The sequence below is a fragment of the Onychomys torridus genome, chromosome 23, assembly GCF_903995425.1.
Source record: "Onychomys torridus chromosome 23, mOncTor1.1, whole genome shotgun sequence".
Lineage (NCBI taxonomy): Eukaryota > Metazoa > Chordata > Mammalia > Rodentia > Cricetidae > Onychomys > Onychomys torridus.
The window spans coordinates 22152014-22178959 of NC_050465.1; the positions used below are offsets into that span (position 1 = coordinate 22152014).

The 26946-nt window shown below is 43.1% G+C and overlaps 1 protein-coding gene across 1 annotated transcript in view; it reads right to left on the minus strand.

Annotated features, from left to right (window-relative positions):
- Positions 1 to 26946, minus strand: part of Ptprm (protein tyrosine phosphatase receptor type M) — a 709515-nt gene that overhangs the window by 534221 nt on the left and 148348 nt on the right. Inside the window, exon 2 of the mRNA XM_036172971.1 lies at positions 6086 to 6208. Coding sequence (XP_036028864.1) covers positions 6086 to 6208 — 123 coding nt within the window. The remainder of the gene's footprint in view (positions 1 to 6085; positions 6209 to 26946) is intronic.

Genomic DNA, 26946 nt, shown 5'->3' on the forward strand with positions numbered 1-26946 from the left:
AAAGAGAGGCAGGGAGAGAAAGAAGATACAGGGGAAGGAAAAGAACAAGTGGAGGATGGGGAAGAAGGAAGAGGAAAAGATGGGGAGGAGGGAGAGGAGGAAGAGCGTCAGGAGGAGGGATCTTTCTTTAACCCAATGCTGGGTTAGGAATGAGGCTCAGATTCTGATATGGATGACAAGGTTTCCCCCTGGTCAGTTCTGAGGCAGGTCTCAACATCTCATAGTTCTTGGGGTCCTATATAATCTGTTACCCTGCAAAGGTCACCTCTTTTCTCCTGTCTCCAATTCACCTGGATCACTCAGCCTCCGTGTCTCCTGGCCCTGCCTTGATTTAGATCTCTATTCAGTAACCTGGGCACCATCTGCCATTTCCATCATCACTCAAACTTTATCCCCGACTTTAAGTTTTGTTCTTGGTCTCAAGTACTGCCTAGCATTAATTATGTCCTCACTACTTATTGGTTAAATGCCTGCCTCCTCCCTGGGTTACAATCACCAGGAAGAATGACTCAGCTGCCTTTGGCCCCACAGGTAGGCCAAAGCCCATGGAAGTCACTGCACACAGAAATACAACTGTCCCTCAACATCCACGGGGGATTTGTCTCAGGACCACCCAGTGATACCCAAATCACTGATGTTCAAGTCCTTTATATTATTATAATATTCACTATGTACATTGTCATTCTTACGCTATATATTTATGTCAGTCCTGCTTGAATTATAATAACCAATGTCACATAGATATTATTAAACAGTTACACTTCATTGTTAAGAGGAAAATGAGAAAAAAAAAAAAAGCCCTCTGTGCAAGGCCAGTAGAGATAGTTCTTTGTGAATCCTGTCTGTCTGCAGTGGGTTGAACCCTTGCATATGGAGCCCACAGATAAGGCAGGCCAACCATATTCCTGAGTGAGGACAGAATAAAACGAAGAGCTTAAGGACTCACACAAGAGTCTTAGGAAGGGACAGGGTAGTGGTTGGCCCTCTCAGGGTGTGCAGACAGTCCCATAGCAGGCAGCCTGCAGGATCAGTTAAAGGTGCTGGCGATGCCACCTAGATGGAACAGCAATGCCCTCACTGCATGCACACCCTGACAAGGACATCCAAGGACAGTCAGAAAAGCAAAACCGAAGGCTGGTTTTCCCACCGGATCTAAGTCTCGGAACTTCTAATTCCTGTTGTATCAAGTATGGACACTGTCACTCAGCCTTTAGGGACCACCCCAAGCATCAGTTACACAAAGCTAAGAGGGCAAGTGTGTCAACTGCTGGAATCCTCTGTATGTCCCAGAGAATTTGTCTTAGAGGCAGACTGATCAATAAGTAGGGCCATTTGTCTGTGGTTTAGACTCTCTTTTCCCTTTCCTATCATTTTTTGTTTGTTTGTTTAAGGGGCTAAACATAAGGAAAGCTAAACCCAACCTCATACTGCTGAGTGCCCAATCTGATTAACTGAATTTGACATTGTCATTTAAATATTTACCACCTCACAGCTAAACAGAGCAAACACACTTTGTAATATAGGATCCTTGACCCATCCAGACAGACCTAGAATGTGAGGACACTCTGGGAACACATCTCTATTCCACTCACAATATGAGGACTCCTGGGCATCGGCAACAATGCCTGGCACGTGGCAGGTGTTTAATCAACATTTGTAGAGGGGCAGCTGATTGACGAATCAATGAGATCATTAAACAAATGTTTGAGTATTTTGTGACAAAAGTATTTCTTGCTGGGTACACACCGTGAATTAAGAGGAAACACAGCCTTTCCAAGTTCACAGTTATTCTTCTCAATATTCCCCAAACACCACAGGAGACCCAGAGTGCAAATAAATGGGGAGGCTCTCCCCAGCACGTGCAAAATATGCCTGGTAAGTGTGCCCAAAGAGAAAACTTCAATTACACTGTCAGTCCATCATCCGCCCCAATGTGCAGCTGATGCTAAACAAATACACATAGTCATTTTTCTATTTTCTGGGTCATCACACTAAGAGTGTCTATCACTGCTCTGCCAGGCACTCTTTCTCCCTGCCTTCAGTTGGGCACCATGACCATGATTTAGTCCTTAGTCACTATTTCCCTGCAGATGAGTCACAGCATCTGTAACGCTAAGACAAAAAAGGAAAACCACACTCTCTGAGAAGCAGGAGTGAGTGGGATTACCTACACCCCACCCCACCCACTCCCCGCAAATAAGGTCCAAGTTCACTTCATAATAATTGCTTTTAGAGGCATAGTATCTTGTGAGTGAGTGAGTGAGTGAGTGAGTGTGTGTGCGTGTATGTGTGTGTGTGTGTGTCTGCGTGTATGTGTGTGTGTGTGTGTGGTGTGTGTGTGTATGCACTTGCTTTTGAGTTTTGAGTGCAGGCATCTGTGAAAGTCAAAAGTGAGTGTCACATCCCCTGGAGCTTGAGTTATAGGCAGTTGTGAAAGGCCCCTTGTTAGGTGCTGGGGACTGAACCCTGGTCCTCTGCCAAGGCAGCACAAGCTGTTAACCATGGAGTCATCTCAAACCTCTTCAGTGTCAATTTTAAAGCCTGGCCTGATGGTGCAGGCCTCCTAAGGAGGCTGAGGCAGGAGGGTCACAGGATCAGGCTTTACAAGGAATTACAGTGTGAGTTCGAGGCCAGCTTGGATATTTTAGTGAGACCTTGTCTCAAAATAAAAGGATAAAAATGGCTGGGCATATAGCTAAGGGATAGAACATTTACCTCACATGGATAAAGCCCTGAATTCACTCCCCAGTACTGAAAATAGTATTTAAATTAAGTAAGTATCCACTGTTGAGAACTAGAGTAGTAAGTTACAAATATCATACAGTGGAAACACTGGACCATTGCTCTGCCCCGGTACCTGTTCCGTAGTCATGAAACACTTCTTAGAAAAAATGCCTGTGTGATACTCACAGGATGTGATGTGGTCTGTCAGAGGCTAACAAATTCCACCAGACTCTTATTTTGGTTTGAATCTAAGCTCCCTTGCTCACAACAAGCAATCCTGATGGTAAAAATTAAAAGTCCACACAGTGCTAATGAAGACAACCAAGCCACACAAGACAAGCTGCACAGTGACCAATTAAAGAAACTCCATTTACTGCCATTTCATCCTTAAGAAAACCGTTATAGTGCAGAGCCTACTACAAAAGCGTCGCGTTCAAATACACAGAGGTGCATGACACTTGGCATTCATCTGTCTTAACCACGCGGTTCCAGAGCTGCACAACCAGCTTAGAGGAGATCTCAAGGAAGCCGGGAGGAAGCTTTACACTGTGTTTAGGTTTTTTTTGTTTGAGCTGAGGATCGAACCCAGGGCCTTACGCTCGCTAGGCAAGTGCTCTACCACTGAGCTAAATCCTCAACCCGTATTTAGTTTTTTAATGCGGTTATGAATATCCTAGAACATGGAAGACACCAAGAAACAAATCCTTCCTTTGACTTCAGAGAAGGACAGAGTAAACGAAAAGGCTGAACATTAGCTGACATTTTAGGCTGTAATCATTGTCAAACTCATTTTGATGGGTTGTTGGCTAACAAGAATCCCAGTAGTGCAACCCAGACTGTGGCACTGGACAAAGGAGAGAGACAAGCTGATGACTGGAAACCCACAGAGACAGGGAGTGAAAGCAAAGGTGAACTCGCACGTCTGGGTAATCAGTAGAGTGCAAGCACAGAAAGAAAGAAATGTTAGCCAAGACCTAAAACAACACTCAGTCAAGGGCTGATCCCCACAGGGCCTCACAGGGGTGCAAACTTCCCCAGGAACAGAGCAAAGGGTGTAGCTCTGCCTGTCACCACATCTCTGTCCCAACAAGAGCTGAGACCATACAGCTCACACTGCGGCACACTGTCCATCTGCACGGTCATAGGTGTGTGTCAACAAAATTCCATGGGCAATGAAATTTGACATTCTCAGGTCACAAAATACTATTATCCTTTTCTTTAAAAAAAAGTTTCCAATCACTTAAAAGTGGAGATACCACTCCTGGCTTACAAGCCATATCAAGCAGGCAGCGGGCTGGATTTGGCCACTCGGGCAACTATTTATGAGAGTGGATTCAGCACTGGCCTACATATAGCAGCATACTAAGTAACATACATGTAAGAATGAATCCAGTACTATTGTTAAATAAAGGCTTAAACATAGCCCACAAAAGCCATATGGTTCTCTCTGCCTGCCATCCATTTACCATAAGAAATTTTAATTGTTGTTTTTATATTTACATATTTATTATTTATGCATGAACAAGCATACCAACTTGTAGACTTGAGTTTCTTTCCTACAATGAGAGCTAAGAGGACAATGTTGGTTCTCTCCTTCTATCCTATGGACCTGGGTATCGAACTCAAGTCACCAGACTTGATAGCAAGCCTCTTTTCATCAACTGGGTTGCTTATGTTATGACTCAGATAGAATCAGCACAGGCTGAAGAAGATTATACAATATTTAGGATTCTTTTCAAAAGGAACTTTTTTTTCCAAATTGGAAAAAAAATTCAATGCAAAAGGCCACAGTAATAAAAGCAGATACCAAATTTGAAAAATTACAAATTGGGGGCTTGTGGTATAGCTCAGCGGTGGATGGAACACTTCCCTAACATGCAAGCAGCCCTGATTTCTATCCTTAGTGACACATAAGTCTACAGAAAGCCACAGACTTCATCCAATGAAAAGGTAGACATGACATCAGCCACGACTGTGCTTGCAAGGACAGATCTAACAGGTCTAACTTTTCCCCACCCCAGCTTCTCTCAAGACCAATGAATACCTAGAGAGATGTCAGGGAAAGACTCAAAGAATTTCAGGGCAAGAACACTGCCTGGGGAGGCACAATGCAGCAAGGACAAAGCCATGTTCCTAACTGTCAATCATAGCTAAAAAGGGACACAGGAGCTAGAGTGTGGCCAGCTAACTAAGAATGGCCCACTAGCTCCAAAAGCAGCATTGAAAGGCACACACACTTGAGGAAGAGGTAAAGACAGCAAAGGAGAAAATGATCTGGGGAACCAAACAAGATTTGTGAAGACTTGGAAGCCTGGCAAAGTCACAGTGTTAAAGAGACTGGGGTTCTTGACTTGAAAATTATGAGGAATTAAGTGTGGGAAGGAGCGGAAAGCCCATGGTGGGCATCATAATTGTTAAAGCTTATTAAGAACAACATTAGATTCTACCTCATGCTTTGAAGCTGCCTTTATAAGATTACCTACAAAATCTAATTACTGCTGCATGTAGGCACATTAATGAAAAGCTTTATATTCATGAAAAAGTACAAAAACGTGTTTTATCTGAAACCCAAATCTCACTAATATGTTTTTAGCAGTTTGAATACTAAGTGGTACATTCATCAGCCCATTTCAATTATGAATCTGTAAATCTAAGACTTTAAAAGGACTGCCAAGGTCACAGCCTGGAAAGAGGGTCTCTACTAAATTGTCAGGCTCTGCTGTGATTAGATCAATCATTGTCTTTCTACTCTTCCTTCAAAAATTTGAATTCTCACTGATGCTCAGTAAGGTAAGTAGTTTTTACTTAGTGTGAAATTCATTAAGCATTCCTCTGTGGTTTGAGAGGAGAAAAAAAAAAAAAAGAACACACATCCACGAATCCTCTGAATGCTTTCAAGATCATGATTTCCCAGGTATAAGAAAGCCTCTAAGGCTCTGAGGCTTGAGAAAGGAGTTTCCATTCAAGGCCTGCTGTATGTTGGAAACCATGCTATTTGTATTCTACAACTGGAGTCCCATCCTTGAAACACATGTTTGCCAGAACAGACATCCAACTATTTCCCATATCTGTTGCTTAAGAAAGGATCACCTGGGCAATGTCCACTAATCCTGCTAAGGTATGCCCAAAGATACCGAGAGCAAACCAAAGCTTGTCTTTACAGTGAGAGATGCAAGGCTAAACTCCTGTAATCAGTCTTAGTTATACCATCCTCCCCAGGTACACAGCTATGGAGCACAGCACTCACATAACAACATGCTCTTTCACTCAATCAATCCCCAGTAGACAGTGTTTTATGATGATGATCAAGAATCTCCAGAAGCCCCTATTTCAGAAAGAACACTGAGCAGTGAGAGCAGACCTGATGGCATCCATGGATCAGACGTTGGTTTGGTCAAGGTGTTCACTTGTTCCCAATTGAAGTCATCATCGTCAGCTTGACTATATCCACATGTGCTGTATGGCTCATCAAAGAGGCAGCCACCTACAATGGGAGAAAGAGGCAATGTTAGTCACCACAAGTCTGAGCTGATCTGAGACACATCAGAAAGTCAGCCATCTACTTAACATCAAACTGAATTTGATTTTACCCTTTTACTTGGGAACTGTGGATCTTACCCCTTCCCTAACCTTGTCAAATGTTGCTGAGTATTAACCATGCCTTAGCAATACATAGATATTATGTTGCTCTATAAAAGGAGCCTAATGTTGGTGGAAGACAATTGAAATAAGCAAACATAAAATTTTCATTGTCCAGATGAATACTGAACTTTGAAAATTCACCTTGCATTCAAAACTTTAAAAGAATTCCCTCAAATACCCAATATGTTTTCAATAGAGAATTATGAATTGTTCAAAAATATTAAAGAGAAATGTTTTTACTAAAACACTGGTGTAAATGTAGAGGATAAGGCATACCACACATGATGAGCATGGCCTGCAAAATACTTTTCAAATCATCCTTCTCTATCTTACACAGAAGCAAGTTTTATTTTATAGTTTTAGAAATTTGAGGTCTCATAATCAATGTGGATTAGGACATCACTTTATAGTCCACATAAGTCTAAATGGCAGAAATTTCAAGGCTAAACATGTGGCAAACATCTGCTTAGTTTTGGTACAATGGATAAAGCTATCTAAATAAAAAAAAAATAGAAAACACAGAATGCACATGGTCAGCAACTCAGTTGCTTCAGTACCGAAGTGATTCAGCACAGTGATGGAGCCTCTGAGATGCCTGTTATGTTGAAATACATATAGTGGCAGATCTTTGTCCAAATGATTCACAAGGGGACAGTGAATGATGAGACTGATCACAGATCATGAAAAACCTGATACCCATTACATAATGAATACTAGGTATTACATAATCACTTGCATAATAAATGGATCCTATTAATTCAAAATATTAATTATAATTGCTGGCAGTTGGTAAGAAGTGAAGATTCATGACAAGGAGATGTAATTTTAGGACTATTATTTTATTATGTCTGCTATGTACACCCTGGAGGAAGAAGGCAAGGAAACCAGCAATTATAAACCAGAGGTCACCTGACCTAACTTTTACCCCCACCCTAAACCAGTCCTATGCCTTCCACAACAACCAGGCATCCTCTGAAGACAGGGGAAACTGCACATTTTGTATGTAGAAAACTCCTGGAACATTCCTAGATGTTCTAGTCACCACTCTGCCTCTTGAAATGCGCACCCATTTATCTTCCCTCCAACCCGCAAGGCAACAGTTAAATGCGCAGCTCCTGCACAGGAAACCTGACAATCTGAAAGAAGCTGTCTTGTTCTTTCTTAGCTTCCCCAGGCAATACATGCTCTGCTCTCCCCAATTCCTCCTGTGAGGTTTCCAGACTCGTCAGCTCCCTGGCAGGTGCTTTCTGAACACTTATCCTGAAGAATGCGCCCTGTGCTGGAGCAAGAACCCATATGACCCCTGCCCTTGACCTCTCACCCTGACAACAGCTTGGGCAAGAGCAATGGTCCATCCTGAGCTGAAAGCCCATGTCTTTCCACACCTGCCATCAAGCTGTTTCTACTTGTGGGGTATGTGCGTGTGTGTGTGTGTGTGTGTGTGTGTGTGTGTGTGTGTGTGAGAGAGAGAGAGAGAGAGAGAGAGAGAGAGAGAGAGAGAGGGGGAAAGAGAGAAAGACCTCTGAATTCACAAGACTGCCCATTTTCAGGGCATCACTCCAGTCTGTGGACAGCTTTGCCAGCCCTGACCCCATCACTTGAGAATTAGTTATCCTACCTAAATTTACATTGCAGAATAATCACAATTATTCACAAAATCCAAAATGCTCTTGAATTTGAAACTTTTTTTGCTCACTGGCATAGTGAGCTCAGATACTTCCACACTTAGTTGGAGGTGATGGTTTAAGATCAAAGTGCTGGTGCGTAAAATAAAATAAAAAAATAAAGCAAAAACCATCATCACGCTATGTGGGCAGGCCTCTAAGAAACAAATGAATTCTGTGTTTAGAGCTCAGTCACAGCCTCCAAATAGATAATCTTACTATATACCCAAGGATTTCAAAACACTCACCCAAACCCAAAACATGTCTGGTCCCTAGCATTTTGGAAAAGGACTACTCTACCTACATCAGCAGATATGATGTGTACTCTTTCCAAATCTGCCTGCATGTCCTGGAAAATGTCAAACAGGAATCAAGAAACCCCAGGTTGTCCCAGACAGCCTCTCTAGGCTCTTTAGCATGTCTCAGTCGGCAGCTTTAGCACAAGGGTGAAATAAGCACGATGTTTTCTAAAATGCTTCCAGTGCTTATAGTCTCTAACCCTTCCCCTTGAACACTAAGTTCATTATCAAAGGTACAGAATTAAACCCAAAGTTTAATCTGACAACAAATGATCATTCACATGTTCCTCTCTTTGAGTTTTAACAAGCTCTGAAGAAAAGTGGATCTGCCAAGCACCCAATGCTGATGACATTCCAACATGGGTGAGATGTTCAAAGACTATGTAACCATTTGTGAGGGGAAAAAAAGTGTTCCTTTGTTGCAAGTTGTAGTTTGTGACATGGAGAATAGTTTCAGCCTGAAGGAAGCCAAACAGCAGTGGCACACACCTTTAATCCCGCCTGTCAGGAGGCAGAGCCAGGCAGATCTCTTGTGAGTTCGAGGCCAGCTTGGTTTATAGAGCGAGATCCAGGACAGGCACCAAAATCACACAGAGAAACCCTATCTTGAAAACAAACAAACAAAGGAACAACAACAAAAAAAAAAAAAAAAAAAAAAAAAAAAAAAACCAAAGAGAAAAAAAAAGGAATCATCATCAATGTTGATGCAAAGGGGCACCTGGCGAAAACCCAGATACCATGCTGAGTAACTCCTCTATCAGAGTCTCAAATGGCAGGAACAATAGAAGTGTCCACAATTCAACGTGAGGCTGGTTAAGGATCTGATCTTCCACAAGCTGTTGCACTGATGGTGTAAATTGCTGCTGAGGCAGACAGACACAGTAGGGGAAAGCAGGAAGAGCATGCCATGCCAGTGTGAGGACTAAGTTACCCATCACAGTGTTGCCTGGTCACTTGAAAGGACGCATAAAGGGAAAACACATCTCTTTCCGAGATGGTATGTGACCATCAAACCCCTTGAAGATGGGATCATCTGTACACTTCCTATTGCCTGAAGATATGTGACCTCGCATGACACTCTTTAGCAGTGAGACCTTATGATAGTAATGATGATTTATTGAAATGAAATAGGAAAAGGTAAAAGGAAATGACGTAAGCATTGAAATAAACAAATCCTGGTTCTCATTAGGCTGAGATCAGAGGGCTGCAAGGAGAGGTCAGCTTGGTGTGCCTGGAGAATTTGAGACCAGCATTGGATACACAGCAAGACCCTCCCTCAAAAAAATAACAAAAATGATAAAAAGGGAGGATAGAAAGAGGGAGAGGGGAAGGGGGGGAAGAGAAAGGAGAGGAAACCAATTAAATAGAGAACAATTACATTTTTGGTCTTAATTCAGTTTTTCACTGAAGCAAAAGATAAGTCCCAGAGTCAAGCCCTCGGTATTTTTGTTTGTTTGTTTTTAATGCAATCAGCAGCGTGCAGAACAGGTATCTTAGGTCTAGAGGGATGGCATGGCATTGAAGATCCTGCACCTCTCTTCTAGGAAACCTGCTTTCTGATTTCAGCACCCACAACAGACAGCTCACAGCCAACCATAACTCCAGGTCCAAGGGATCCAATGTCGTCTTCTGGCTTCTGTGGGCACCTGCACTCATGTGCACACACACAGAAACAGAGACAGACAGACACACACACACACACACACACACACACACGCACATGCAAACACAAATACAAACACAGACATACATACACTTTAAAAATAAAAACTCGTGTCTAAAATCCCATAGAATAGAGGAAATCACTTAAGAGCAATATTCTCTGCGCTGTAGTCAACACAGCATTCAACTGCAATTCGAGCATGACAAATATCTAAATTAAAAAAAAAAAAAAAAGGGAAATGAAGAGCTGGAGAGTTGGTGCAGAGGTTAAAAGAATTTGTAGCTCTTGCAGAGGACCTGAGTTTCATTCCCAGCACCTACATGGCTGCTTAGAACTGTCCTGTAACTCCAGTTCCAAGAAATCTGACACCCTCTTCTGGCTTCTGCTGGCACTGCACCCATGTGGTGTACAAACATCCATGTAGGCAAAACACTCATACACATAGAACACTACAAAAAATAATTTTTAGCTGGGCCCAGTGTCACAGGCCTTTAATCCCAGCACTCAGGAGGCAGAGGCAGGAGGATCTCTGAGTTTGAGGAGAGCCCTGTCTACAGAATGAATTCCAGGATAGCCAGGGCTACACAGAGAAATTCTGTCTCAAAAAAACACATGCAGAATTGGCCTACAATAATTTTATCAGAAAATTAAAGAAAAAAAAGGTATGAAGGAATATCTCAAACAAGGAGAACTATTTTAATCCAACCCCTACCACCACTGAGCCTGATTCAGGTTAGATCTCAAGATGATACAGCTGCAGACTTGACTATGTGGCTCAGTATCTTCTCTTTTTATTGTGGCTGAAAGCTGTAAGTCGGTTAAATGTTAATGAACTCTCTACAAATTATGGCTCTCCAGCATTCTTTCACTCTGGCAATAATTAGGTAGCAAGCCTAGTTGTCTATAAAGGTCAGTCCTGATTTATGAAAATAAAATATTGCCATTTGCATACTAGAGCGAATTTTTCCTGCCACTTTCTCTGGGGTAGCACAAATGGCTCATTTCGCCAACAGTAATAGGAAATAATTGCTCTATAAGGTATAAAGGAGGTGGCCAACTCATACTACAGAGAGAAATTTAGAAGGTTTCATATCCATCTGTATAGTCAGGCCTAGACAGATAACAGAGCCAAAACAAACTGACATGGGTTGTAGCCAGAAGTATTTTTGGAGGGCTTGCAAGGTGGCTCAGTGTGTAAAGGAGCTTGCAGTACAAGCCAGGCAGCCCAATTTCAATCCCTGGAAGTCACATAAAGGTGGATAGAGAGAACTGACCACACAAAGTTACCCTCTGATCTCTGCATGCATGTTCTGGCAATTGTGCTCACAAATATGCACCAAGATCACACAGAAAAGATTTATTAATTTATTTACTTATTGGGGGCCTGGAAGGGTTGCTCAAGCAGTTAAGAGCATGTCTGTTGCTTCTCCAGAGAACCAGAGTTCAGTTCCCAGCATCTTCATGGCAGCTCACAACCACCTGTAACTCCAGGCCCAGGGGACCTGATGCTCTCTTCTAGCCTCTGTGGGTGCCCACACAGAAGTGGGACATACACAGAAATAAATCTAAAAATAAATTTCCTTTGACTGTACCTGGCAGTCATACCGTCCTGATCCAGATCACATTTACACCCGTTTCACAAACCAAATGATTCTCCGCTGATACACAGGTATCACTTCTACCCTGATCTCCTTAGCTTTGTGAAGATCCAGGTCTCCCAACTTTATTCCAGAGGGGCTTCTAAGTTGGTATTAAAAGTGTCTAAGGTTTGGGAACAGTAGCCACTACCTGAAACAGATTGTCTTGGCTAAAGTTTCAGGTTGATACTCAGTATGTGAGAGTTCTTTTAAGCTGGCCAGAGAGCAGCCTGCGATCTCCAATGTGCTCTGCTAGTCACAGGGACCAATTCCTGAAGTGGACAAATGCCAGCTACATTCGAAGGGCAATGTTTTATTATTTTGTCTATTCCTCAAGCACAGTGTGAGTCTTTTATCTCAATATGTCAAGATATTCATGTCAATATAGTCAAAGTACTGATTTTACAACATGACATATAAGTGTATTTTATTTCCTTCAGGTGAATTTTTTTTAACTCTAGAGGCAAGCACCAATAGTCTTCAAATTCCTGCGCCAGTCACCAGCTTTAACTCTTCTTAACATTGCTTGCTCTGCAAAGTGTCTAGACCATTTAGGTCAGTGGTTTTTCAATCTATGGATTGTGACCCTATCTGGGATCAAATGATCCTTTAGCAGTGGTTGTCTAAGACCATAGAAAAACATGGATATTTACAATATATTTCATAACAGTACCAAAATTACTGTTATGAAGTAGCAATGAAAATAATTTTATAGTTATGGGGGGGGGTCACCCAAACATGAGGAACTGTATTAGAGGTTTGCAGTATTAGGAAGGGTGAGGTCCATTGGTCTATACATTTTATCTACATTTCCTGTCCTGTTGGCAAGAAGATCAAGCTTCCTCTGGGAGAGGATGTGGGAAAGAGAACACAGAAAGAGGTGGCCTCATTATAGTGCTGGTAGGTCCTTACTGCACCAAGCAGGCACCCTCTCTGGTCCTGAGGTCTCCAACACTAGCTTGTCCTAAATTCCACCTCAAGGACCTCTGCAGAGAGCCTCAGTGGAGCCCTGTCCCATACAGCTTGTACTGTTCACCAGGACACGTCCCTTCCAATGTCTGCAGGTGCAGCCTTATGAGGACTCTCTTCAAGCATTGGCCCTGGCAAGGCTCATCTCCATGTCTGTGCTGGGATGGGGCTGCTCCATCCCCTGCCATCCCTTAGCCAACAGAGATCTCCTTCCCACAATGCAGTGAGGTCTTTATATGCCATTTCCCATACTCCAGCCCTGCATGATTTCTGTCTCCTGAAGGGACCCTGACTGACCACTCCTATTTTTACAAATGGCAGTTTAGTGTGATCACACAGCTAACCCAATAACCCAGGAGTTTCAGTTCATGGCCAGCAGCTCAGCCAAGGTCTACCTGAAAATCTCATACTCTCCTCTGTCCGGCACCTTTCACAGACCTCTCCAAAGCCAGTCAATACCACACTGATTGCTAATGGCCTGTACAGTAAGGGGCTCCTGAAGCTAAGGCTTCTAGAAGCAAGTGGAGGACAATTCAATGTCCATTTCATAGGCGTGTAAGACAAACATGCATCCTGAATTGTTCTGCCTTGAACAGGTGGAATTGACTTACAGACTCAAGCCGTCCTTCTTATGGTTGTAATTATAGTCCATTTAAAGTTACTTTGTGGAAGACTGCAATACTCCTTGAGGGACTTTCTAGAGCATTTTACTCATTTGTTCTAAATACAGAATGACCCATTTAAGGCAGGCTTTATCAAATGCATAAAATGTATTAAATTGGTCTCTCCATGGAGAAAACAGATTAAAAAAATATAGTGCTAAGATACTCCCCCAAAGAATTAATGTTCAGTGTTCTCTTTTCCTAAAATATATGAAACCACCAGCGATTCTACTCATTTATTTCAATCTTAAAAACTCTGAAAGACAAACAGCTATAAAGCTACCCAATCCAAAGGATAAGCAGGAAGTGATCTACAACAGACATAATTGTTTTAAGAGTTACAGGAAAAGTGCCTAAACCCACACGTCAGAGCCACCACCTTCCTCTTTTAAATCACACCAACACTGGCATTTAATTGCCTGCCACACAGTAAATGTATACGCTACCTCTGAAACTTTGTGGGTGTGCTGTGATGTTTAGTGGATCAGACACTAAGCATTACAGAAATGCTCTCCAACATAATTTAATCTAGCAAGCAGTCTTTACACATCGCGCAGGCATTTAAATGGCTAATACAATGCTGTATTGTAAAACATGCCATTTGCCCATGGATATGTTTTGCATAGTGCAAAGCAAATGAGCTTGTTTCCAAAGTTTCTATGGCTTATTACCCTTACCGCAGCCTCCATTCCCTATCAATCTATGGATTCCTAATATTTAAACAGGCTGTATGGCAGCAAGCAGCCAAGTGTTTTTGGTTTTATTTATTTTTTCCTTATTGATTTTAAAAACCTTTGGTTTTTAATGGGTAGGGTCATTATTTCTATTTCTATATTCTTCAGATGATTAGTGACGACTCTGTTTTCCAGCACATAACTATGTTCCTCATAGAGATGCTACTGGGTTGAACTAACCCACTCCCAAGAACTCCCTGTCTGGTTGGAGTCTACCTGATGCTCCTGTCTTCACACCACAGTGCAGACACTGCACTGTGAAATCAGAGCTGTCTGTCTTTGCCTTAGATAGAGGACTGATACATGAAAAAACATTGTCTAGGGAAGATTGTCTGGGCAGGATTGGTCATGTGATCCTTTGAATCACTTGTGTTTCAGGTCTATTGGGGTGCCAGGGCTATCTGTATCTGTAGGACCATGTTAGGAACACAAGTTTCCAGGCTGCACCCTAACTCCTCAGTCAGACACTATGGACCTTGGCTATCTGGGCTTCAGCTAGCCTCCAGTGACTTTAACATAGACTGTTTGACAATCAATCTCCTAGAATAACACATTTAACTAGAAACTCCTGGGACCAGCCTCAGGGATCTATGGCTCTTAAAAAGGTCCCAGAATAATCTAATCACTGACCTATTTTTAAAAAGACTGCTCTAGATTAGTAGTTTCAAATAGTTTAAGAAGGCATTATGAGGTTTTGGGAGTCTAGAGAATAGCTCAGTGCTAAAATGCTTACTTTATGTGAGGGAGGCCATGGCGTACATCCTTAGCACTTAAGAAAAAAGACATTGTTTTCTTTAAAACACTGTGTCACTGTTTGTTATTGATAAATTATGTTTGCATAGTTCTGTCCATGTTCAAGCACAATAGCATTCATGCAACTGACTTTTTAAAGTGTAACTAGAAAAAGATCTGTAAGTTAAAACCTAAATATTTTCTGCCACAAATAGCCAGACACGTTATAGTCATCAAAAAGCACCCAAACAAAGCCTTTTAGTCACTGCAGTTCTCAATATCCTTAGGAGTTTAGTCATAAACACCTCAAAAATGAGGAAGGACAACTGAACATCAAGGCAGGCTCTACGCTCAATCCCGTGTTCTCATTCCCAGTTATTATACCCTTGATCTGTCTGTCATATTTCTCCTAAGTGGATCCACTCAACAAGCGCCAAACGATCATGCCAAGACAAATGCAGGAACTTAACAGGAGGAGGACTCCACTGGTGCCCAGGGGCACTCCTGCCTGCTTGCTATGATTTACAAATCTATCTCTTGATAACTTTACTGGCATAAGTTATTGTCTGAAGCAGCAGATAAACGCCTGAATGCAGCCAGTCAATCATGCTTGCTAAATGAGTGTACCTCCAGGAACATCTCTCTCTCCATTACATTCAGTGAGCAGAATCAAATCATAAGGAAAAGGTACACTCCATCGCATGTATTCTCTTAGTATTATAAACCCTTTATTCTAAGGTCCTATAAGTAGGGGAATGACTAATATAACATAGGGTAACTTGTCCAGATGAATATGCTAAATTGGGATCCAGGAGGTGGATTCCAAGAAGTCTTGGGTCTGTCAATAACATGACTTTCTCACTGTCGTGGATTCAAGAGGAAAGGGGGTCTTCACATCAAAGGTCCATTTTGCTTCCATGAATCCCAGGATGCAAAGGGAAGCAGGGAGCAGAGAATCGGTGCACTTGGTCCCAAAGCCTGTCAACCAGATGCCCCAGACCCACTGACACTGAGAAATGAGAAGAAAAAACAGGCACTCATCCCCACCCCACATTTCTCCCGACTGAGACTGACCTCTGCTCCCTCATCCTCTGCACTTGACGTAAGGAGGCATCTCATTATCCTCGGTGTAATTCTCAGATCTAAAGACCTTATGTTTTATTAAAGTGTGTCAAAACTTCCTGCCACTAGATTGTATGCTCATTTGAGGAAACAGCTGTCTCTCTCAATGCCAAGGGGACCTGAAGTCACTGTTGAAATGACTAAGGAACTGTGTGCTGTTTTTAGTCTCCCAAGTCCAATACAGGATTCTTCATGGAGAATTTTGACCATGAGAAAATCTGAGAACCTATTCCCTATAGGATATATTACTCTATAACAGCTATTATTAGCCACCCATAGGAACAGAGAAGGTTAAACTTGTTGGTACATGCCAAAGTATGGCCATGGATTCAAGATGATGACTATATGTAGTTCACAGCATCTCTAAAAGAAAAACAAATAAACAGATGTTTCTTGACATTGTCTATAGTGACTGGGTCACTAAGCTCTCTGCTCAATATCTTATGATCTAAATCACTTGTCCAAGGCTTTCTCTATCAGTCCTTCATCCCTCCTACACCATGGTTTGAGTCTCAGCCCAGGGCTTCACTTGATTTGACCCACTCCAACATAACTATTCCCCACAGTACATCCTGTACACGTCCTCTTCTATACTTAAATCTATTCATTCATTGACTCTTAACTGCCCATGGGAAAACATTTTAATTTTATCATGTAACACATATCATTGATTATGTTAGTCTGGGGGGATGGCAGGGGTGTTGAGCCCATCTACCTTTTTAGATTATTTTTCATTTTTACCCCACCTTCTTTTTATAGCATACCTAACAATTTATGGCTATTCATTGATTTACCTCCAGTGACTGTACTACTCATCTGCCGCCCATTTGCACACAGAGCCCTTGCATTCACCCAACACAGTCTGCATGCCAATCCCAAGGTCTAGACTGAATATTCTTGTTCATTCTTCCAAGCCCAGGGTAGAAGCCACCTCTCTGAGGTCCCTGTTGTTGACATCATCTAACAGATAAAATCTGCTGTCCCTTTCTATCAGCCACTGCTACAAAGAAGAGATCATTCTGGTGTTCTTACAACAGCACAGCTCAACCTCTCAGTGACCACGCTGTGGCCTTTCCACACTGTAAGCTACTGAAATAGAAAAAAAAAAAAAAACGTTCTACTGCTCATCTCTGTATCCCTTACCCCGTAGTACCAGAAAATGCTTGTTTTTCATTAACTACTTAGAATTATGAGAAGAGTTCAGTTACACAGGTTAGAACAGACTTGACATGATGGACAATCTTTGGCAGAAGGGAAGATAGGAGAAAAGTCATCCCCTGGGCCCTAGTTACTGAACATCAACACCCAAGCCACACCAAGTAAGAAGTCTGATTCCTAGAGTTCCTCGTCTTCCTCCCTCTCTCAGCCCCACCCTCCCAACTAGGACTTAGGTCTCTGTCACATAATCAGGCACTGGGGAGGAGAAGAAGGGGTAGTGGAGGGGACAGACCAAAGCCAGACAGGAAAATAACTCAGGAGACAGAGAGAGTTAAAAAGGAACAATGTAAAAACTCTGCAGGAAGCAAGAGAAAGAACAAAAGCCCACCCTGAAGTTCTCCTTGTCCTAAACCATTCAGATGAAAAGGAAAGCAGAGAGTCAGCAACTGGATGCAAGACTCTGCGAAGATATCCCAGGCCTGCTATTCTAAGAATCTGCATAATGAGGCTACTATTTAGCAGACCTCAGCACAAGTCAACAGCAAGCAAACACAGAGTGTACGCAGTGCACTGTGGCTCTGCTTAAAGGCAGCCAGTCGTGGCGTGGTTTAGATTTGAAACATTCAAAAGAATGTTGGCAGGACATGTGATACATCTTACAAGTGTGGGAGACAGAAAACTAGTCAATGGTCCTTGGTCCTTAAAGAGAGCAAACTTTGAGGGTCATACTTGTTAGATAATTTTTAAGATTAGATAACGGATTCTAGGCAAAACCCTTCTGGCTGGAAGCGAGGCTTACACAGCACAAAAGCGCAGTGAGTCAGCTTCCCCGCCAGTTATTGGCTAGGACCAATTAGTTAGTTGCGCAAATGTAGGGACTAAGGAAGTTAGCTTTCTCAAGGTCACTGTAGCCAGCGTGTCTTTCTTGTCCTAATTCAGTGCTTGCTCCATGACCTGGTCACACTGTAGCAAGCAATCTATCTACAGTGAACCCCAAAGAGCAGGCAGTCTGAGAGCAGCAAGCTGGGCCAGGAAACAGTTCTAGGGTCTGGTCTTATGGCTTTGGACAACATAACTGACAGATGTAGGAGGGATGTAACAGGACAAACATACTCACCACCCGCGATACAAGTGAGCTCCTATCCCAGAAACTTAAAAGCTGGCCCCCTCCTTCCATCTGGGGTGCCATCCACCTATAAGAATGCTGTCAGGGTGAAATGTGTTTGTAGATGGAGTATAAAATACTCTAGGAACCACTTACCCTCTTCCTATCTCTCTAGTAAGCAGGCAAATGTTGCCTTTCCTCTTTGCTGGTGGTGACCAGTCTATTAACGAGCATAGCTGAATTGACACTCTCTCTCTCTCTCTCTCTCTCTCTCTCTCTCTCTCTCTCTCTCTCTCTCTCTGTGTGTGTGTGTGTGTGTGTGTGTGTGTGTGTGTGTGTGTAATGTCTTGGTGTTTTTGTGACAGAGTATTATGAAGCCCACACTGGCCTCTGGTGTCCTGCATGCAGGGATGCTGGTATGTGTGACGAAGCCCAGCTTTATAGCTGTTTTACAGGATGCTCTGTAAGCTTGGAGGGGCCATATTGGGCACATATATTGAACAGAATCTAACCTAATATGGGCACACTGTGAATGAAAACTAAACCATTGTAAATCAATACAACCATTGACTGGGTTTGCTGTAAAGTAATAGTAATGCATCAAGGGGCCATGAATATGTCTAGAGGAAGCTTCAAAGATTAACTCAGTTTCTGGAACACTAAAACCAGTGACCAAATGTGGTGCTCTGGGAACTGCAACCACCGTTCAAAGTGGTTAGTTCTCTGTCCTGCCCTGACCATTGATGTAAACACATTGGCAACCATTGTCTCTCTAGAGGTGCTGGGTCCCATTTAAGGAACTAAAGTTGCAAACATCAATAATATACTCACTCTATCCTGGGCTCAGAGAAAAATGAGGGAATACTCAGCACTTTACAGCAGCACACCCAACTGATAAAAAGCTCCTAGGCCTGGAGTGAAAAACCAAGTGGCATTAATCCTGATGTTGCCCCTCCACATGCTCTATAAAGTTCACAGAGGCATTGATTAAAGAAATGCAGGCCTGACCTTAACTACAGGACAGCGAATGTGTCTCTTACCGGGAACACTCAATAAAGAAACTCGCTCTACTTCACCATCTTCTATTGCTAACTTCAAAATTAAAAACTAAAACCCATGGGGGGAGCAGAAGATTGAATTAGGTCAGGGGGAACATGTGGACTGACCTACTATTTCAGGGGAGTGGTCAGATCTAGCCCCCCAACATGGAGACATTAATGCAAATACATTCCTGAGTTAGAAGTTGGCGACAAAAATCTTTACTTCCCTCTCATGTGTATAAGAATACTTCTGAAACCCCCCAACTCTTCTACTCTCAGAAGAAGGCTGTTCTACTCTTCCAAGGTTCCCGGCTACAGGACTGCTGCCATGACTTTGTCCTTCTCTGATCCCTGCTTTTCTCCGTGGCTCAGTGATTCTGAAACCCAGAGTTTCCGGATGAGCTTGAGAATCCAACAGAGCTAACTACAGATCTGTCTCCCCAGGACAAATATGTGTCTGCAGAAATGTTGTAACTCCTCAGGGTGACAAATTCTAAGGGACAAGTTGGTATTCAGTCAAAGGATAATTCATTAGCCACCTGCAGCAGATAGGCAGGGGTCATTTGTTAATGCATAGGTCCTGGTCTCCTCCATGCACTCACTGAATCTGAGCTGTGGACAGGCTCTGAACTGTATGGAAAATACTTCAACAGTGATCCCACTGTTGGTTGGGGCCATTCAACCATTTCCCTGCCCACTCAGGCCATCATCCAGTCTAAAGAACATGTCCACTATCACTCAGCTCTCTCTGGGGAATTCACACTATTATTATCACTGCATTGCTAAAAGGCATGACCCCTGGTGCATAGTGTCCCCCTACTCTACACTCATGTTTATGTGCACACTATGCCTTCCCTCTTACTGTGCATCAGGCCCTAATGTTCTTCTGTATCTTTGCCTGGACCACTTCACAACATGTTCTTGGGACCACTGTGACCACTGCCACAAAAGGTACCAGCTTCCTTTTTCCTGTCAGATCTTCACTAACACTTTTCATTCTCATACATCCAAGATCATCCACACACTCAGACTCCCAGTGACACAGTGAACACTGGCTACCAAATGTCCAGGAGGGCATTTCATGACCTGTCTGTACTAATGCTAGGAGTTGTCCAACTCATGTGTCTACACAAGAAGACACAACCATGCCACCCTGTACCCTGAAGCTACAAAGGACATTAGACACAGGCCACAGTATGGTTCAATATGGACCGGAGACTAGAGTTTTACATCACTTAACAAGGCAGATCCAATCCACACCCTGTACCTCCTGAGCCACATCAATGCTCAGCACAGCCTCCTGACCATCAACTTTGAAAGGAATCCATGGCACACATGTGGTCAAATGCAATTCAACACTGTGACATGAAGGTGGCATAACATTATGTTAACCCCATGCACATGTATTTTTTGAGTTTTTAACATGCTAATTAATAATCAATCTAAGTTTTGGTATTCCTTGGATCTTGCTGGCTACTGTTGCATTGGGAAATCCGGTTCGCCTGTGTTTTCTGTGACAGCTGTACTACTTCCCATAGGGCTCTGTAACCATCCATGACTGCTAGTTGCTTGATCTGTCTCATTATCATCAGGATCATGACCCCAAATATCACAGTGTCCCTTGGGAAATTAAACTGAAGAGCACTCCATCAGACAAGACATTTAAATGTGAGAATAGTGAGAATGGAGTGTCTTGCTCTGGCAGGGGCCTTGAGAGGTGGACACAGAAAACCAAGCCACAGGGGCAGGCTGCTTAAGACCCCTTTGCAAAGCCTTACAGGGAGTTCTCTCCCACAGCCCTGATCAACCCCACGTTCCTTTAACTTTCTGATTGGCTGTAAGGAGTAAGAGATGCACAATCCAGCAGCCAGAGGACAGCTCCATCTTTTGACCTCTTGAGGGAAGCGAGTTCTACTCTCTAACTTCTTAGGACCTCCCAAATCTGTGGCTTCATCCTCAAGAGAACAGATCATACAGGGAACAAAGCCACACCATAACAAAGAAGAATCGCAGGCAATGTGGCAGGCAGTGTGACTGTCAGGCTCATCAAAGGATATTTTATTCCTTTACAAGTATCACAGGCACCTGGTAACTAACTATTCTAGGTAGGTCCCCTGGGCTCACCAATGGCTGGCTAGCCAGCCCACTTGGTGAACTCCAGGCCAATTAGGGCAAGTCCAGACCAAAGAGTGGTCATGTCTTAAGAAATAAGTTAGAAGGCACCTGAGGAATGACATGTCTTCCCCTCTCCAACAAACATTTATGCACATCCCTGAATGCAAACATACTCATGTGAACACATCCTCAAACAAAATGGCATTCCCTAGCTCCATTCATTTGCAGATGAGAGCCTAAAATTCTAAGACACAAAATCACTTACTTGAAATGGCACGGTAATATAGGGTGAGAGCTACCGTGGCTGTGGCATTGCAACAGCCAGAAGTGAGTATCAGTGGGAATGAAAAGCCAAGTTACCAATGGGAGTGGAGGGGAAAAGAAAGGCCAGACAAGCTGTGGGTGTCTATGGCTGTCTTCAGCTATTGGAAGTGTTGGAGAGGGACCAGAGAAAAATGAAAGGTGAGGCTTTCACCAGACAATTTGAACCCACCAATTCCCTTGGAAGAAAGAAAGAAGCTAGAACCAAGCTGCACAGGCCCAAAGCCTTGGAGTCAGCACATTCTATTGGGAAGCTTTCCAATAGCAAGCTTATTGGCCTTAGATATTGCACAAGGATATCTTCACCCTCCAACCTGGCCTCAGCCCTCCCCTGCCAATGATACATACATTAAAAACAAACAAAACAAACAAACAAAAAACAACAGCAACAAAAACAATCCTGCCCATCTTACTAGGATCAGGAGACAGCACAGTTTCACGTGTGTCTGTCTAGGGCACTCGAGTTTGTAAGCTGGGCTCTGCTGTAGCCAATAGGAGATCACAACAGGATCTTTGTGAGCACTCCTGGGGCCTTTGCTTCTAACCTCTCATTGCTGGCCTCAAATGCTCTCCTTGGGGTGTTTAAGGGCTTGACACTTTGAGAGTTAACTTGGCAGGTACTCTTTTAGAAATGAAGACTAAAATGAAAGCGAGCTGGTAATGAATGTGGAGAAAGAATACTGCTAAAATTGACCAGAGGAGGGAAAAGAAGCAGAGGAAGACATAAGATGGGTAAGGCAGAGGTGGGGAGGCCTGAAATGCTCAACAGAAATGGTTTACAATGGCCATCTGGGAACCCCTCTGCTACCTGGGCAGATGCTCGCTCCTCTCTGCAGCTGCACCTACCCTGTACATGCTGCTAAACCCACCCCAAACACAGCCAGAGACCAAGCAGGCGCTTTCCAGATCAGTAACAAAGAAGGTTAACTCCACCAAGGAAGTTGGAGGAAGACTTTGAAATTTAAAAAAAAAAAAAGCTACAAAATCCCCTTTAACAAGCTTGATTGACTAAGAGGCTTAGGCATCATCTGAAGGCTCATTTGAAAATAATCATAAAACAATAGGACTTCCAAGTGAACAAAGGGTGTGGATTAAAGTTGGGCTTATCAGAACTCAACTTACCCCCACAGTATTTCCTTGTATAGTTACTGAAGCAATAACAGAGGAAAATAAGCTTCAGGTAGAAAACTATTCTGTGCCTCCAATTTCTCCAGCAAAACCTCAGACCGTTTTCACGTGCTGGGAAATGCTATCAAGTGTGATGCCCAGCCTTAAAACCCAAAGTGAATAAGGACTTTGCCTAAGACGTGAAAAGGGCAAGTTAACCTGCATTTACCTGTCACGATGGGGGTAGATAGCTGCCGTCTTCAGGTATCTGCACACACAGGCTTTTATCTGACTTGCACTAAATGGATATTTTAAATGCTTGACAGAGCAGAGGCAGAGCTAGCCTTGGGAGGGGAATCATTTCACTTAAAAGTGGGATTGTTTTAACTCTAGGGATCCTGGAAAAGGTTGTTTTGTTTGTTAATAGCTCTATCAGGGGGATTGAGGATGTGCAGATGTGAGGCAGAAGCCGCAGCGTGGTAGATTCAGATAACTCATCTTCAGCACCTGACCCTGTAAGCACAAATGGTCTCTACAAGGTTTCGGCCAGACTTAGAGGTCTGGACAAGACTGTCTGTAATTACACTTGAATAGACTCCAAGTCCTGTGACAGGCAAGACATGTGCATGCCACTTGGACCCATGTAGCTGGTTTGGGGATTTTTGTTGTTTTGTTTTGTTTTTAGACATACCCACAGTCTCACTCAAAAATATTATTGGCTCATAGCTTCTGATACCCCATGGTATATAAGGAGACGGAGAAAGATCTGGATTATAGGGAGTAAGGCAATTAATGAGCTATTACTATTTAAAGAGAAAAAGCCCTGTCAAAATAGCTTGACAAAAAAATGGTGGTTTTTAGCATACACAACTTGCAATAATGCTGCCAACAAAAACAGTGGGTGGTGACTCTGCCAGCTAAATGGAGCTGTAATGGGAAAGGGGCAGGGCCATACAGGACTCCCCTGCCCCCTCTCCCGCAGCCCCTGGGCCACCACAGCTAGCTGTGTTCCCCCAAGGCTACTGGCTCCTCCTAAAACCATTTGGGGGCCTTGTCTGGGCAAATGACTTGAAGATAAGAATAGCTGCTCAACAGCCGGAAACCCTCCATGAGGAGCAACAATGCTCTTCTGACAGTTGTCTCACCCAGACCGAACACAAACCATTCATATCGAAAGACGAGGGGAGGGATTCTAAAACTATCCTCGAGTGAAACACTGGTAAATCCATCTAAAGGTTTTCCCAGGACATCTAGCTGGGGGTTGGCCCTACTGGAGATGTCCCGAAATGGAAAGGCAGGCTGTGGTTTCCTTAGTCAACACGGCCTTCTGTTCTTGAGTCAAATGGAGGGTACAGTGAAGGTCTTTGATCTACAACGAATTCATCCATCACCATCTCTGATGCTGCTGGGGTCTACCTCTGTCACTGCTTAGAATGAGACTATCCAGAGAAGATAGAAAACTGTGTCTCTAGGTTAAACAAGACATGGTGGCAGAGATGGCTGGACCCCCCTCAAAGTTTCAATCCCCAGTGTTCTGGAGCTGATTCAGCAGGGTTGAGTTCATGGCCCATTATCCAGAAATGTCAAGGTCAAACTGGGCTACATTGTAAAGCACTCTCTAAACTAGGTGGGGCTATGGCAGGCAGTCCACTCATTACAGAAACACTGAGGAAGGGGAGAAGGCCCTCCATCCCTGACAGGTCTATGCCCTGAGCGTCCCTATTTACCCATTAGAGTCATCTGTTCACTATGACTTTCTAGCCACATGGAACTATTTGCATGTAAGCAGAAATAACATGAAAATAACAAAATGTTTATTTATTTACCTATTTTTTGTTGTTGTTGTGTGTGTGAGTGTTTGCCTGCCTAAATGCCTGTGTACCATGTGCCTGCCTGGTTCCCTGGGAGGCCAGAAGAGGACGTTGAGTCCACCGAAACTAGAGTCACAGACAGTTGGGAGCTGTCATGTGGGTGTTGGAAGTCAAACCAGGGTCCTCTGTAACCCCAGAGCTGCCTCTCCAGTCATGAAAATTGAGCACGTGTTCCTGAGAGACTCTAGTGCCAAGCCAAGTGCTCAGTAGCCTCGCCTGTTCTGTGTTCTGGCTACTTCCCTGGTGGCAGAAGCCCAAAGGCACAGACCTCAAGAGTTTATTCTCAGGATTTGGAAGACCTTTAATGGACAAGACACCAAAAATAATAGGTGCCACAAATAAGCTGCTAAAACAGATCTACAGTTCTATGGAGAAGAGACCCCTGTAATGTGTCCTACTTTTTACTCTGATGACAAAACTCACACAGGATAGGAAAACAATTACGTTTAATACACTAGAAGTAAGTATGACTGGGAGACAAAGTAGGAGGATGTCTAGAGACTGTGGGAAGCCCTCTGGAATCCTGGATGTCCTCTCCAGGTCCCAAGTGCCTCCTAAAACTACCTAAGGGTCCTACCAAGTCCATCCCAGGAGTTAGCACACCAAGCCAAGGATTTCCTTGGATAAGGAATCTGAGATGTACGAGGATGATTCAAACAGTGACCTCAAATTTGATCACACTTCATTTTACCCAACAGGCTATGGCAGGGGTTGACACGGTACGTAAGGTCCAAAGTTTCACCACATGGTTGTGCAAACTCCAGAGTGAGTCCAGCAAGTGACAGCTCACATCTTAGTATCATCTAGGCTGCTCACAAAGGTACCCAAGTCCCCCTTGCCCATTTCCTCTTTCTTATCAGCCCCATTATGGATGGTAACTAGGTCAAGGAGAAATGTGGGTTCTACTAAGGAAACTGGTGGTATCAAGTTGGGCAGACAACGACCCTCTTAGGAGTATCCCTGTCTACAGGATGGTGCAAAGGCAGCCTGGTGTCCTGCTGGATGAACTGACAAGACCACTGAAGGTGAGACCTGAGACTGGGCTGGACAGCTAGCCAAATCCACACCCACCAGCAGACATGCAGCTCTTAGGTTTGATCCTCATAAACATCTATGTCACCTTTGGGGAGACGTTAAGTGTTGATTGGGAGCCACTGGACAACACCAGCACGGGCAATGACATTTCTCCCAACAGTTCTGGGCACGTGACCTGAGCATTCAAATTTGGCCCGGTCAGGCTAGCTGCCCACACCAGCCTAGACCCTGGTGCCCAATCTGTAGTTCCCACAGGCTTATAGCCTGTTTGGAACCTATTCCTCCTCCTCTGTATTCACGGCTCCTTTGTAACTAGATGGGGTTGGGTAGAGATAAGAATGCCTAACCGTCCCTCATGTCAACCACCATCTTTCACCTAGAAGTTGTACCTTTACTAAGTAATTGTTTTAAATATATAGTCTGCTTTGGGATTTAAAAAAAGAAGGATTTTCTCCCATCAATCTAACTATAAAAAATCTAAGTATGATGCTCTCCCACTAATTGCAGGAAGCCTAAGAAGCCTGATTTTGCAGTAATCATTCCCATTTGTTAGATGAATTCTGAAGTTTTTTTCAGGACAACCATGAAGCCTCTCAGAGAACAGCATGCTAAGCCCAGGAAAAAAGCTATGGAATAATGCATTTTGACTTTTATGTAAATAAACACATTATTAATGTTCATAGCTGGTATGAGTGGTTTTAATCTACAGTCTAAAAAAGATGAGCATGGATTTCTCTATAAAATGGTTGACAGACCAAAACATATTAAGGAAATTTCTCCTTTCTGCTTTATGTCCCAAATATTCAAGGCAAATATGATGACATTAGCTAACAGCATCCATAATCCTACAATGGTAAAGCCTGGTGCCCATTTCCCAAATAAAGCCAGAGTCCCATTTGTCCAATTTGCTAAATCAGCAGGTTCTTTTTAGTCATTCCCTTTTTATTTGAAGAATAGAATATTATTCAAAATTCATCTTGCAATTGTGTGTATTTCTATAGCTTTCATATTTCAGAATAATCATGCGGTAAACACTTAGAGATAAAATGACAATTGACTAACACTGGCTAGGATGGGAGAGTTCCTCTAACTGTTGGAAAAGATTTCATTAAACAGGCATTGGAGCAAGTATAAGAATAAACTAACCCACCCATGTATCATAACACAGTGCCAACTCCTTTCACACACATTATCGCATAACATCCTCACAACAACACATTAAATTTGATAAGATGAACATCAAAATCCCTATTTTTGTTGCTGAGAAAAATGATACAAAATAAGACAGATGACAGTGAGTGACCACACAGGCAACAAATGATAGAATTAGATTATGGACTCTGTCC